This window comes from Cicer arietinum, chromosome 2 (genome assembly GCF_000331145.2).
Source record: "Cicer arietinum cultivar CDC Frontier isolate Library 1 chromosome 2, Cicar.CDCFrontier_v2.0, whole genome shotgun sequence".
Taxonomy (NCBI): domain Eukaryota; kingdom Viridiplantae; phylum Streptophyta; class Magnoliopsida; order Fabales; family Fabaceae; genus Cicer; species Cicer arietinum.
This window is the reverse complement of record NC_021161.2, coordinates 38,663,052-38,677,743: the sequence shown is the minus strand read 5'-3', so window position 1 is coordinate 38,677,743 and position 14,692 is coordinate 38,663,052. Positions and strand designations below refer to the sequence as shown.

General features: G+C 29.1%; 2 protein-coding genes across 2 annotated transcripts; one reads left to right on the top strand and one right to left on the bottom strand.

Moving 5' to 3' along the window:
* Positions 1-3,910: 3,910 nt before the first annotated feature.
* Positions 3,911-6,602, top strand: ALDC (Fructose-bisphosphate aldolase, cytoplasmic isozyme). Its single transcript, NM_001278967.2, has 3 exons — positions 3,911-4,006; positions 4,896-5,123; positions 5,512-6,602. Exons 1-3 carry the CDS (start codon positions 3,979-3,981, stop codon positions 6,330-6,332), a joined length of 1,077 nt encoding a protein of 358 aa, NP_001265896.2. The 5' UTR covers positions 3,911-3,978; the 3' UTR covers positions 6,333-6,602.
* Positions 6,603-10,700: 4,098 nt separating this feature from the next.
* LOC101501154 (protein NTM1-like 9) lies at positions 10,701-14,449 on the bottom strand. Its single transcript, XM_004513964.4, has 6 exons — positions 14,041-14,449; positions 13,215-13,492; positions 12,304-12,612; positions 11,883-12,182; positions 11,253-11,675; positions 10,701-11,169 (listed from the first exon to the last, which is right to left on the bottom strand). The coding sequence occupies exons 1-6, from the start codon at positions 14,246-14,248 to the stop codon at positions 10,855-10,857; spliced, it is 1,833 nt and encodes a 610-aa protein (XP_004514021.1). The 5' UTR covers positions 14,249-14,449; the 3' UTR covers positions 10,701-10,854.
* Between the last annotated feature and the right edge of the window lie 243 nt (positions 14,450-14,692).

The following is a 14,692-nucleotide window of genomic DNA, read 5'->3' as shown; positions in this document are numbered from 1 at the left end:
AAATACCTCATTTTTTTAATTTACTTTAAGAAGGTCGTCATTTGCAAAGGCAATTTCCTTAAGGAATTTTTCAAAAAAAAACATCAATTTTTTTTAAATTAACAAAAAAAAAAGAATATATATATATATAATTAAAATAATTTATAAAAAGACACAAACACAAATTTTAAATTATATATATTGACTAGTGTTCCCTATAACATTTGTACAATGTTTTCGAGTATGACCAATTAACCGACATAGTCCACATTTTCTAGACACTTTTTTAATATATATATATATATATATATATATATATATATATTATTAACATTATTATTTGTTAGTAATTTAGTATTTATTAATAAAAAATAAGTATATTTGTTAATTTTAATAGTTTTTCTTATGTTTATTATTTTATTAGTTTTCTTTATATATAAAAAGTGTTGTTTATTTTATTTAAAAACATGTTAAATTTATTATTTAAATTTTATAAGATCACACTTTTCTCTCACTTGAAAGTCTCTAAAAGGAAGCACCGTCGTAAAGTTGTATGTCACTGTGAAGGAGAAGTTAATATAAATAATTGATTAGTCAACAAATATGGAGAAAAAAAAAACATTATTTCATAGTTATAATTTTTTTATTAAAATTAATATTTTAGATACTATTATTTTTAAATTTATGTTATTGTTTTTTTTAATTTGTATTTAATATTTTTAATGAAAACTTAGAGTGAAAGGATGGTACTACAATTTAAAATAGAATTTTTTTTAGAATTAACACTTACAAATAAATTTACATTCACTTCCTTTCAATAACATTAGTCAATATCAAATTTACAACTTCCAAATTCAATATCTATCATTTTACCACCTGAATAGATCATTTAGATTTTGTTTTTAGTTATTGACTATGCATACATTTACATTTTTAAGTTTAGTTTCTCTCTTTGTACAATCAATTTTGTTTTCTTTTTACTAACATCACATAATTTATAATATATGGGTTCGTTTGATGGACAAGATAACATATATGATAAGAATGAATTATCATATCATGTCTGAATCTAGTGTTTGAGAAACCAACAATATATGATAAGTTAATCCAGAACTCTACCATATCATGTCTCTTTAGTTGAAATTTCTATCATGAATATGAATTGGATTAGAAACCAGGATATGATAAGAACGATAATTTGCTCAATTATCTTTATAAAATATAATTTAAAATATAAATTTAAAATATAAATTTAAAATATAAATTTAAAATGTAAAAACAATTTATAAAATATAATCTAAAATATAAAAATGTAAATCTAATAAAATAAAAATAATTAATATAATTTGATAGTAAACTTAAAAATGAAATATTAATAGTTAATTTAAAAAATGTTTATGATTTTAAGGGTAGTTTTGTCTTTTTATATAATTTAATAAATTAGTATTCAAAATTATAAAACAATTAAAAGTAATTAAAAATTTAAAATAAATATAATTTGTTTACAAGAGTATTTTTGCAATTTACATATAATATATATCATATCTTTATTGATATTCTAACAAATAAAATAAAATTATTTGATGGATAAAATAAAATAAAATTTATAGTTATTCTAATTAGTTTAGAATAAATCGCATTAAAATTATAATTTTCTAAGTGGTAGTTAGTCTAATTAGGTTTGATGGAACCGTTTGACCATTAAAATTAGAATTTTAAAATTATAGTTAATTTATATTAATTTGATTGAAACGTTGTATCATAGAAATTAGAATTCTAAAGCCATAGTTAGTTACACTATATTATATTGAACAATTGAATTATTGCAATAAGAATTTTTAAATCATAACTAATCTAATTAAGTTAGATTAAACTATTTAATCATAAAAAGAATTTTTAAAAAGAATTTTTAAATCATAGTTTAATTATGTTTTCCTATAATACTCATCAATTATTATTACCTACACAACTTTTAAATGATTTTGTACTTTGTATTAATAATAATAGAAAAAACAATAATAATAAACACAAGTGATTTGATAAAATGACTTTTTACGAAAAGATATATTTTTATGCTCTCCTTTATTTTTGTTCTCTATTTACTTTCTTTTCGCTTTTTTTTTTATAAAAAAAAAAATAGTTGCCCAGAGAATATACGAGAAAAGACTTGCATATATTGAAATAAAAAAGGTTATTGCAATTGAGAAATAAAGGGTAACATAGAGAAGTTGGTTGTTGATGGTGAAAAAGGGTGGCTGATGGGGAAAGTTGGAGGGGTATGTGGACCCTTTGAACTATTTCTGAAAGAATGAGATAGTGGGTATTGAGCCCAAATTTTTCATCTATTTTGATAGACCAAAAGCAAATGGTAATTTACAATCTTTAATAAATATATTATTACATACAAGTTAATGTGTGATTTAAAATATTTAATATAGTATAGTTGCCTAAAAACACGTTTAATAGTAAATTATGTAACATCATTAGTTATGGATAAAAAATAATAAACATTCCTTTCCTTTTTTTTTTTTATTGACATCAATGATAGACATTCCTTACAACAACAAAAATATATATAACTTTTTTGCCTATAAAACAACAAATATACATATACATGATATGTCAAATTTAATAGATATTTAATACATGGGAATAAGCATTATTTCCTTTTTAATACTAAAAACAAAAGTAATATTTTTTTTTATTTAGAAAGGTTAATTGTGCATAGAGATGAGAATAGACTAAATCGTCTGTTAGTGGTTTATAGCTTGATCTACTTAAAATTAGGTTGGTATGATATGTTTAATAAATAGGCTAGATTCAGATATTTTTTTAAAGTCTAATAATTTTAAAATGTCATATATATAACATTATTTGTTAGTAACTTAAAATTTATTAAGTAAAAAAAAAGTATATTATTCAATTTTATTAGATTTGGTTATAATTTTATTAGTTTTTCAAATGTTTATTATTTTATTAGCTTTCCTTATATATAAAAAGTCTTGTTTAACCTATTTAAAAACATGTTAAATTTATTATTTAAATGTTTTAATGTTAAACAGACTTTCATACTTAGACATTTCAAAGTTTAACATGACTTAGTTTGACCTATTTTTACCCCTAGTTTGGACACTAAACACCAATGCAAATAAAATAAATCATAAAGTAATTGGTAATTCTCTAATTGATAAATTTAACTGAATCCAACTATATATTTTAGTGGAATCCATTTAAATTTCAATTATTTAAAGAGTATGTTGGAAATGGTGATAGTGAAATGTTAAACTAATGCATAAAAAATACAGGACAAATATTTCTTAATAATAAATAAAAAATCAAGAGACAAATATTTATCACTAAACATTTGAAAAATATGTTAAACTGATCCATAAAAAATATGGAATAGGTACTTTCCAATACTAAATATTTAAATCACATGAAAAATATTGACCATTGACAAATATTTTCAAAACACGGAATGAAAAGAAAATAACCTATACATAAAAAAATAATATCCACCAATGATAATATAAAAAAAATCACTACACATATTTACCATTGATGCAGAAAAGTATGTATTAGTGGGGTGCAGAAAGCAGACCCCTAATTTTTCTAATTAACACGGACAATATTATATTATTCAACGAAGCTTAGACTAAGAAACGACTTTGAAAGTGGAGTTTGATGGGCTTTTAGTTTGACTAGAAAGAAAAGAAACACCTTTAAGAAACATCTTTAAGCCCAATAAAAGCGGGCCGTTGAATCTAGAACATAGGTTTTCAAAACCTAAAAACTACCTCGAATCCAACGGCATCCACAGAGTCACATAACCAACCAACCAACCAAGTTCGATACCATTTTTGTAGCTGTCTTGTTTCCCAATCCATCATTTTCACTATATAAAAACCCAAAACCTCACTTAATTTTCCACACTTACCTCTTATTCTTAACCTAACACCTCTTTTCCTTTCCAAATCAAATACCTTTTCTTCCTCGATCATGTCGAACTTCAAGAGCAAGTACCATGGTATATTCATTTCTCTTCTTCTCATCCACAAATTCTTTGTTTTTTCCTCTTGTTTTGCTTAGATCTCTTGTTATCACGATCGCATCTTTTTGGATCTTACTGATTTTTGTTTTTTTTTGTTGATTGATGCTTGTTTATTGATTCAACTATTTATTTTTGTCTTTCTTTGTATGCATCTGAACTTGTTGATTTTGCTTCAGTTTGTTTCTCTATTTGCAAATTTCAGATCTGACTTTCCATGAATTTTTCTATGGAGAGCTAGTTCTTGATTATTTGTTTATTTATATGCTGTGTTGTGATATCAGATCCACAAAAGAGTTTTTGTTTTGACTTGTAGAATTTTTGCGTCATGTTTATTTTTTTGTCTTCAATTGTTTTGATCTGCTTGTATATTTTGTTACGTTTTATTCTGTAAGTTCGTTTTGATTTTGATGCGTGTTTTCAGTTTCAATATTTATATTACGTTTTTAAATTTAAATTTAGAAATAAATTCTAATTTGTACAGATCGGTAGTTTCATTTGTAATTCTGTTTATATTTTGATGATCCTAATTTTGATTATTATGATAAAGATTATTATTTACTTTATAAATCTGACCTCACTTTGGTGTTTTATGTTTATAATCGGGGGTTTGACTTTTTCTCATCATATTTATTTTTGGGTTTTATTTATGGGTTGAAATCCTCTCTCTTTTTTTCCTCTCACTTTCACACTGAAACAATCTTGATGTACCTTACATATAATTATAGTTGACTGAACAATTGTTTGTGTCTCTGCAATTTCTTACATACAAAATAATTGAGTAAACAATTTTGTTGTTTTGTTTATATTATTATTGTTGTAAGAATTATATTTTTGCTTTAGTACTAATTTGTTATCAATTATGCAGATGAACTTATTGCCAATGCTGCCTACATCGGCACACCCGGAAAGGGTATTCTTGCTGCTGATGAGTCAACTGGAACAATCGGTAAGCGTCTAGCCAGCATCAATGTCGAGAACGTCGAAACCAACAGGCGTGCTCTTCGTGAGCTTCTTTTCACTGCCCCCAATGTCCTTCAGTATCTCAGTGGAGTTATTCTCTTTGAGGAGACCCTCTACCAGAGCACAGCTGCAGGTACTCACTCCCAACAATATTTAGGAATGTTTGATGCATTTATGAAAAAGTGATTTTGGTAATTTAGAGATTGTTTTGCAAAGTGAAATCTATTATGTGTTTACCATAATAAAAATCTGTGTAGTCTATTTTTGTGTTTGTTTACTATGATAAAAATCCCTTTTTAGAAAATAATCTTTCAAAAATGATTTTCAATGTAAGCTACTTTAACTGTTTCTCATTTGAAGCTGTTTTTAGATTTTTATTTTCAAATTCTCATTTGTTAAAGAAAATGTAATAAACATGTGAAAATTCATAAAGTTGATTTTTTAGAATAAGAGTTTTTGTTTTGAAAAAGTGATTTTGCCATTGTTCTTATACCCTGACATTATGAATGTATGTTCTTCAGGCAAGCCTTTCGTCGATGTCTTGAACGAAGCTGGTGTTCTTCCCGGTATCAAGGTTGACAAGGGTACCGTTGAGCTCGCCGGAACTGACGGAGAAACCACCACTCAGGGTCTAGACGGCCTTGGTGCACGATGTGCCAAGTACTACGAAGCTGGTGCACGTTTTGCTAAATGGCGTGCCGTCCTCAAAATCGGCCCCAACGAACCATCTGAGCATTCTATCCATGAGAATGCATATGGTTTGGCCCGATACGCCGTCATATGCCAAGAGAACGGACTTGTTCCTATTGTCGAGCCTGAGATCCTTGTTGACGGATCTCACGACATTCACAAGTGTGCCGCCATCACCGAGCGTGTCCTTGCAGCAACCTACAAGGCCTTGAGTGACCACCATGTCCTCCTCGAAGGAACTCTCTTGAAGCCTAACATGGTGACACCAGGATCCGATTCACCAAAGGTTGCACCCGAGGTTGTTGCTGAGCACACCGTTAGAGCCTTGCAGCGAACCGTACCTGCCGCAGTTCCCGCCGTCGTCTTCTTGTCTGGTGGACAGAGCGAGGAAGAGGCCACTGTCAACCTCAATGCCATCAACCAAGTGAAGGGTAAGAAGCCATGGACACTTTCTTTCTCCTTTGGAAGGGCACTTCAACAGAGTACCCTTAAGGCATGGTCTGGAAAAGAAGAGAATGTGAAGAATGCACAAGATGCTTTGTTGACAAGGGCTAAGGCTAATTCAGAAGCTACTCTTGGAACTTACAAGGGTAACTCTCAACTTGGTGAAGGTGCCTCAGAGAGTCTCCATGTTAAGGACTACAAGTATTGATCAAAGTTGGTGTATCCCTTAAAGAGGGTAGGTTTGGCATTTAAGGGTATAACAACTGAACATTGTGAGGGTTGAATTTTCTTGTTATTGAGTATTGTGGAATAATTGCTTGGAGTTTTTCTTTTTGTTTTCTCTCTGTTTGTTTGATCATAGCTTTAGTCTATTTGGTCAAAACCCGAGCAAAAGGGTGGACATAAGACACTATTCTAAGTCAGGTTATTTGTTTATTTTGCACTTATCTTTGTTGCGGTATTTTTATTTTTACTCTCTCAATGTTCAAAGTGTTTTTCAATATATATACAGATTCCAAAATAAATGTTTTGCTTTTTTCATTTGATATTTATTATTTTATTAAAAATTTCTTCCAATTAGTAATGTCTACATCACTTTTAACTTTATTTTTCGAAATGAAGGGGATTTTAAGTCCTTAAACTTTTTGGTTCTAAACTTTTAATAACTTTTAGGTCACGGTATGGTGTATGTTGTGTTTTGCGTGATTTTTAGAAGTCACGGTGAATTGTTTTTGGTCCCTATGATTGATAATGATCTACTTACTATTTTTTAAAAGTGAAGAGCATAAATACGTGTATAAATGAAAGCGGAGGGCAATTAATTTTTAAATTTTTAAATATCAATTGTAGTCAAATAAAGTATAATATTAAAATCATAAGAAAATTAGAATTAATTTAATTTAATAAAATTTAATAAAATTATAAATATTATATCTTTTATTTATTACAAAGTTTTTTAAAATACGTAAAAAAGTTGGTAGACACCTGTTTTGAGCTAAATGGAGTGTTTCTCTATGACCATTGGACATAATAATTTCAGCAGTTTATTAAGAAAATACTTACACATCTGTTTCTTTTTCTAACAAATACTATTTCTGTGTCTATTTTAATTAAATATATATATTTTTTTTAAATAGCATTTGTATTGAATACTTTTAATATTTTTGGATAAATTAATAGTATTAAAAATGTGTATCATTGGATAAACAATAATAAATGCATGTAATAATTTAAAACGACTTTTATATTTAGAAACATTTCTTGACGTAAAAAAAACATTTCTTTTAAATAGTATTTATAATTAGGGTCAGAAGTAATGCATATGTCTGAATTTGTGGTATAGCTTGAATGCAAATAGACATTCGTCAAATATAGAATATTTAGCGAAAGTCAAAAAACTTAATTATAATTTGTTAAAAAATACTAATTAAAGACTTGTATTCCACTTAATTTTTTTATTAATGGTATGTTTGGATGAGTGTGGTTTAAGAACCGTTGGTATACTATATTCCAATACTTTAGGATGTCGTCACCGCTTTAATAAGAGGGAATGGAATATGCAAAAACACTCCAATATTAAAGGAAGGCGAAGTATAAAACATGGTTTTGTGAAAAATGAATTGAATCGATATACATAGTTCTGTGAGAGAATGATATCTGCAAAGACACTCTATTATCAACATGATTCGATATTTTAGAGTTAAATGAAACAGTCCAACTAAAAGTGACAGATTAAAAATTTCAATTTATTACAATAAAAAGACGGACTAAACAGGTCAATCCCACGAATCCAATTCATTTTATTATCTCTAACAAATGGATGTATTTTGAGAAGTTTATATTAAAAAAAAAAGAAAGTATTTGACCAAAAACAATTACTATAAAAAATAATATTTTTTGAAGTATACAAAATTAACTATAACCACAGTGAGTTTATTGAGAAATAATACCAAACTCGCTATTGATTGATAGGTACATCTGAATTGTTTATATACTGTTTCAATTTTTAGCCCAGGTTTTTTGTTGTGACATTTTCCTCAATCCACTTCATTAAATTGTTCTTTTGTGATTATTTTCACATTTTATACACAATTTTTCTTGAAGCAACCATCGTGACAGTTATGGTGGAATAGAAATAATACCAAACATGCAATGATAAGTTCCTATCGTGCAATTTAGTTAAACCTAACGAAAATGTTATTGTTGTACTTCATTTTTATTTTGTTTTATATATATTTTATTTAAAAGGACATAAAATTCTCAGTGTTTTAGAGATCTTTGTAAACAAAAATCAAAGTAAAACTAAATTGAAAAAGAAAATAGTACAAAAAACAAATAGCAAACTTTTTCATTGTATTATGCTTTTAGATTTGATTTAAAAATTCAATTTAATGTCAAATTATTATTTTTTTATTTATAAATTCAATGTCAATGTTAAATTATGGATACTTGTGTATTTTCTCTATATAATTATAAATTATTAAATTTATAAGTTTAATATTTAACAATTTTAAGCAATATGAGACTATTTTAGCATATGTAATCTCAACCAACTCTAACAAATGTTGGGTTCAAGTGTGACTCATTAAGTCTCCATATCTAAGTCTCCATATCGACTATAAATGAGAAAAATGATTAATATATAAGAAAATTGATCTATATACGTATTGTTTTAAGGTTTTAGATGGAGATATATTGTCAAAATCTAAATCTTAGTGATCTATATAGGATGTGAAAGACTATCACTTGAGGGAGAACTGGTTAAGTCTTGAAAGAGTTTAATGATGTGTGAACAAAGCATTATAGATCTAATTGTTTCAATCACAATTTGGATTTGAATTTAGGTTCTTTTTTAAACAATTTATTTTTAATTGAAGTTCATTAATCAATTGAGTCCAACAATTTGGTTATATAAGAAGGACACCAAGATTATATATATGTACTCTGAGTCGTCTGTCCGTCTTAAATATTTTAGAGATCCTGTTTTAATTTTAAAAATTGAACACTATTAAAAAAGAAAGTTAAATTTTAATAATTAAAAAAAGGATAAAATAAATTTTAATCCTTATAAAATTTTAATTTAGTCCTTACAAAAAAAATTTCAACTTTTTAATCCCTAAACAAAATTTACTTTCTTTTAGTCTCTATTTTGATTTTTTTTTTTTTGTAAAAAATGATATTTTTAGTCCTTAAAAAAAGTATCTATAAAATAAAAAAAGAGACTATAAGTGAAGAAAAAAAAAAGTAACGACTATACTTAAAATGTCGTAATTTTGTAGAGATTAAAAATATATTTAACCTAAAATCACCCTTATTTTATTATATTATAAAAAATAAATTTTGGGACCTTCACCAATTAGACCTATGCTACTGAGCTCTTTGCACATCCCAATAGCTCGCCGCTCTAGTTCTTCATTACGAAATGCACCATTTAAAAACATTTTAAATTGTATCTTATTTTCTTTTCTCTTATACTCTTGTATTAAAGTGTTGTAATATATAGTACAAATATTTTATTTGGAGAGTGTGGATATATTTGGGGTCATAGGATTATTTGAGATAAGTCTATATGTTGTTATAATTTTTACATAAATTTATTCTTTAGTCATCATTAGACATAATCGTAGTTTTTACTTCAATTTTAGAGTTTCGACATTATATTCTTATGTGTGATTGTGTTCTTTTTAATTTTCTTAAGAGAGAAGAGAAAGATACACACCTGCACAAAGTGAGAGATTTACAAGAGCACATATACAAAGTGGCATTCATGGCAAAGGTAATGTTGGAGCATCGCAATAGGGGTATTTGTGTTGTAGTTTGGATTGAATATGAAGTAAAAAAATTATCTGATCCAAATCAAAGATCGAATATTCGTAGTTCGAATTGGTTGACAACTCTAAAAAAAATTCGATCCGATTCAAATTATTGTTATTTAAATTAGATCAAATTTTTATTAATCTAAATTACAATTTATAAAAATAATTAATATTAATATTATAAGAATAATAAGTTTGAACCAAAATATCATATATAATATACTAAAAGTTAATATTGTGAAATAACATTTATCGATTATGTTTGAAATATGAAATAATAATAAATATATATCAAATTAAATAAATAAATAATATTTAAAAAATAATTAAAATTAACAAATATTAGTTTAATAAAATATATCATACTAAAAAAAAATTATTTAAAATTTATATATATAGTGCAATTCTATTTTTTTAAATGAATCCAAAATTTCAAACTAATACGTGCGATTTTCACAAAAAATTCTAAACACATCCAATTTATTTTGTACAATTTTCAATTTTTTTTGAATCAATGTAAAATATTTGTTATTGTACTGATTAGATAAATCCAAAGGCAAATGTTTATCCACTATGAACCACATGTTATACTTGTCCACCATAGATGCGGTGCCACACAGCTATGGATTAAATCCTGTAATTATTTTCATTTCCAGATATTTATATTCCAATCAAATTCAAGACGATGAACTAAAGTTAACCTATACAAAAATGGATATGGTGAATTGTGAATCTGACTGCGGTAAAAAGTGCACACTGACTGAAAACTAGGTAACCATTCTCTGCATATATATGCACATATAATAATACATGACTGTTCTTCTTATCGACAAATATAGGAAAGTCAACCCTACACGCCCCTCCTTAACTGGCCCAAAAAAGCAATGGAGGCAAATTCTACACAAGAATTATCAGCTAATGAGCAGTTTCAATTCTAAGATATCCCCAGATATTAACAAACAATACTAGTGAGACCAGTACAATGGCAGAAACTGCAAGAACCGAAGACCACATGGCACGATTCGACGAAATCTTTGACGAGTAACAGACCCTTCTTCCTAATAAAGAGTCTTTCCACTCCAATATGGATTCTGTAGTTGTAACATGTTGCTGAGAGATCTTTCTTGTGTCGTCTGATGCGAGAGACGTCTTCTCCAGTTCATCCACATCATTGATGTTGGTGTCCGTGGCACTCTCCCCAGCAGCATGTTTTTCTGAAGTTTGCTTTTCCTGCAAAATAGAATCCACAAATCTTAGGACACATGCAGTGACATCTTTGAGTAAGTACAACGTTGAATTAAAAAAATATTTACCCTAGAAATGATAGTTTCCGAGTTATGGTTTACTGGGGCAGAACTCCTATCTTTTGTCGTTTCCTCAGAAACAAGGGAATGCGTAACAAATCCTCCCAATAGTATTCTCCGCGGTGCACTACCTTGTGCTGGCATCACTGGGTTCGTGATTGGCTGTTCATTTCGTCTTTGTCGAGTCCTTATCCTGATTCCGGTGTCACCTTGGACTACAGTATCCAAATTCCTCATTTGCTCATATCCATCGACCACAGCAGGTGTTTGGCCCATAGATTCATCGACTACAGCGGGTGTTTGGCCCATACATTCATCGACTACAGTAGGTGTCGGGCCAGTACTAAAAAAGGATGAATAAAACAGCCCTGCATCGCTATTTTGCGGAGTCGGAGTCACCCCCTCAGGATAAGCATGTAATGGTTGCAGATGCTGCAGGATACAATCAGATTAACACTATACATGTGGCATAGGCAAACCGAGCTAAATATACTCAAACAAACTTATATACAATCAAATATGCGTTTTGATGTGTCATTTAGAGAGAGCAAATAGCTCAACAACAATAACAGCAAACGGATAAGAATGAAACTGTCACTAGGTGTTTCAAAAGATAAAAAGATCAAAGCTGTAACTAACCATCATATTGGCCATTTCCACTTCCGAGTCACTGCACGACCCATTGTCCTTAACATGAAGCAAGTCCGACTTCAGCTCTAGACTGCTAGACGCCTCGCGGGAGACCTCGTCCCAATTAACAGCCGAGTTGAAAAAGTCTGAAACATCTGTTTCGTTCGTACCATACTGAAATTCTACTTCATTGTTGGTTTCATAAAAAAAATCTTGTGGAAAATGTGCGTGGACTGGGGAGAACAATTTATCATCCAATTGCTCAAATTGCGGGCTATCAAATATGTCCAAGTTAAACAGCTGATCCTCCTGAAGTAGCAAACATCAAGTATAGTTACTAAATAAACAAATTCAGCGTCTTCAAATAATGGACAGATGAATAAAAATAAATATTATAGATTAAAACTCAGATACAGTTAGCCCATCTAACCTCTGCAGCTGTTGTTACAATTTGATTTTGTGCATCAGAAGCATTGCATGCATCCCTATAGCAATCAGCTGGGGTTAAAAAGTTGGATATTGCTTCCTCGGAGTTCTCAGGGATAGCTGCAAGGTGCTTATAGTCTTCTGTGACCTGTGAGGAAGATGCACCAGGAACCACATTTGGATCAGACTGTATTTCTTCGGGAGAGTAATTGGCAGTCATAGGAGTTGAAGCAGTCTGCTCCACTTCACCACAGTTTGAACTTTCAATACTCTCATCTTGCTTCTTAAACAAGCGACAGAGGACATATGGGTTCTGGCATAAGTCAAATCGACCAAATTGAAAAGTTAGCAACATATAATTATCATCATCAACATCTAATTGCTTAGCTAGTCATAAATCGCAGTAGCTTTACATTAGCAAGGACAACATAAAGGTTATGAGAAGTTGCGGTAGATGTAATGGGGTGCATTGAAATAAATAATGGAACACAAGAACATAGATAAAACATCCAACATCATTGACTCAAAGTCAACAATAAATACTTCAAATTAGTCATCAAAACTAAAACTTGTTTTTTTGGCTTTATTACCAAATGGCAGAAGTAGGAAAACTATCCTCAAATTTGTTGAAACAAAACTTGAAACAGTATTTAATAGTTAACTGGGTCAACTATACTTCATCAGATTGTCACAAAAATGTAAAATGATCAATCTATGGTGAACAGAATATGAAGAAGAAACAAAAATCTTATTCACCAAACATGGAGATAAAAAACAGCTTAACATTTTACATTCTTCAGTGAGAGAAAAAAATAGCTAACACAATCAACAATGACTCATGTAAAAATACCATAGTTAAAAATGGTGAAAAGAAAATATAAAAAAAAAATTAAAAAAAAGAAGATGAGAGTAGACCTGTCCAGGGTTGGTACCATCAAGCTCCTTCAAGGTAGGCCTATACTCATGCATAACCCAATTAGTCCTCTTCCCCTTCGGAGCACGACCAGCATGGAAAACCAGAGTCTTCTTCATTCCAATCAAGGTAGGGCCAGACTTAATCTTTCGATCTTTACCCGTCGCCTTCCAATACCCATGATTTGTCGCTCGGTTCAACCTGCTTCCATTTGGATACTTACGATCTTGCGGGCAGAAGAAAAACCACTCTGGATCCTTGTTCCTTACCACTGACAAGTCTACAACATAAAACCCCATAAACTCCATCAACAACAAAATCATCAAATGAAATACCATAACCACATATAACATTTAAGCAAAAATAAATAAATAAACAACCACATCTAATCTAACCATTCAAGGTTAATTTTCACCAAAATTAATCTTCTGTATCACCGATTAATCTACAACAAAACCCTCAAACTCTATCATAAACAAGATCATCAAATCAAATATCATAACCATATCGAACCATTCAAAATTAAAATTTCTCCATTTATTTAAAAATTAAATAAATAAAAAAACTCATTCAGCATGCTTAATTACACAGTGAGTATACCAAAATTAAATTAAACTGTATTAAATTACAACCACTGAATAAAAAATTCAACAAATAAAATTTAATCAACTTCATAATTTACATGTCAGAATGCTGTTGACTAAAATTATCAGCACACAAACAGTGTGACAAAAATTAAAAAAACTTATATCCAAATTATTAAGGAAAGAAAAAACTTAAATTTAAGATACACTTTAAAGAACAAAATAAAATAGGAAAAAAATTTACCAGGTAAATCCCAAGGCTCCCATTTACACACGTCGATTTCACGGATAACCCAAACTTCATCGCCGTTTCCGTTGATTTTAAGTCGGAGATAGAAATCGATGAGCTCCTCATCAGTAGGACGGAACCGGAAACCTAACGGAAGCTTGTTTAAAGAAAGCACAGCCATCTCCTCCGCATGTGACGGAGGTAAACAATCGACGGCGCCCATTCAACGGAGCGTGTAGGTAAGAAGTGAAAGAAAGAGAAAATGAGTTTGAGAATTCAGAAAGATTTTAGGGATTTCAGCTTTTTAGGATTATTTTTTTAACTTGGTATGTGTAGATTTGAAAAGGGAGTAGAAGTTGCTGAGAAAGTGAAAAATGTTGAAAAATAAGAGAGAGAGTGATTTCTGATCTGATGAGCAATGTTTGCGCGTTAAATTCATTGAAATGAAATTTATATTCCACGTGTGTATATAAAGGGAAATCTGTTAATTTAATTTTCATTAAATAAAAGTACCATACAATTTTTTAAATGAAAAAGGTTGACATATATGGTTTCATTAAATATGGTTTGGTTGGACGTTCTCATTATGTAAATTTGTTTACTAGTCAGAGTATATGGAAAAGAAAAAATATTCTAGAAAATTAAAAAGAATATTTTTATAAAAAAA

Coding starts and splice junctions, on each gene's coding strand:
- ALDC (NM_001278967.2), top strand. CDS start 3,979: ATGTCGAACTTCAAGAGCAAGTACCATG. Junction 4,007..4,895: donor CTTCAAGAGCAAGTACCATG/GTATATTCATTT, acceptor TCAATTATGCAG/ATGAACTTATTGCCAATGCT. Junction 5,124..5,511: donor CTACCAGAGCACAGCTGCAG/GTACTCACTCCC, acceptor TATGTTCTTCAG/GCAAGCCTTTCGTCGATGTC.
- LOC101501154 (XM_004513964.4), bottom strand. CDS start 14,248: ATGGGCGCCGTCGATTGTTTACCTCCGTCACATGCGGAGGAGATGGCT. Junction 12,613..13,214: donor ATGGTACCAACCCTGGACAG/GTCTACTCTCAT, acceptor GACTTATGCCAG/AACCCATATGTCCTCTGTCG. Junction 11,676..11,882: donor TGGAAATGGCCAATATGATG/GTTAGTTACAGC, acceptor TGTATCCTGCAG/CATCTGCAACCATTACATGC.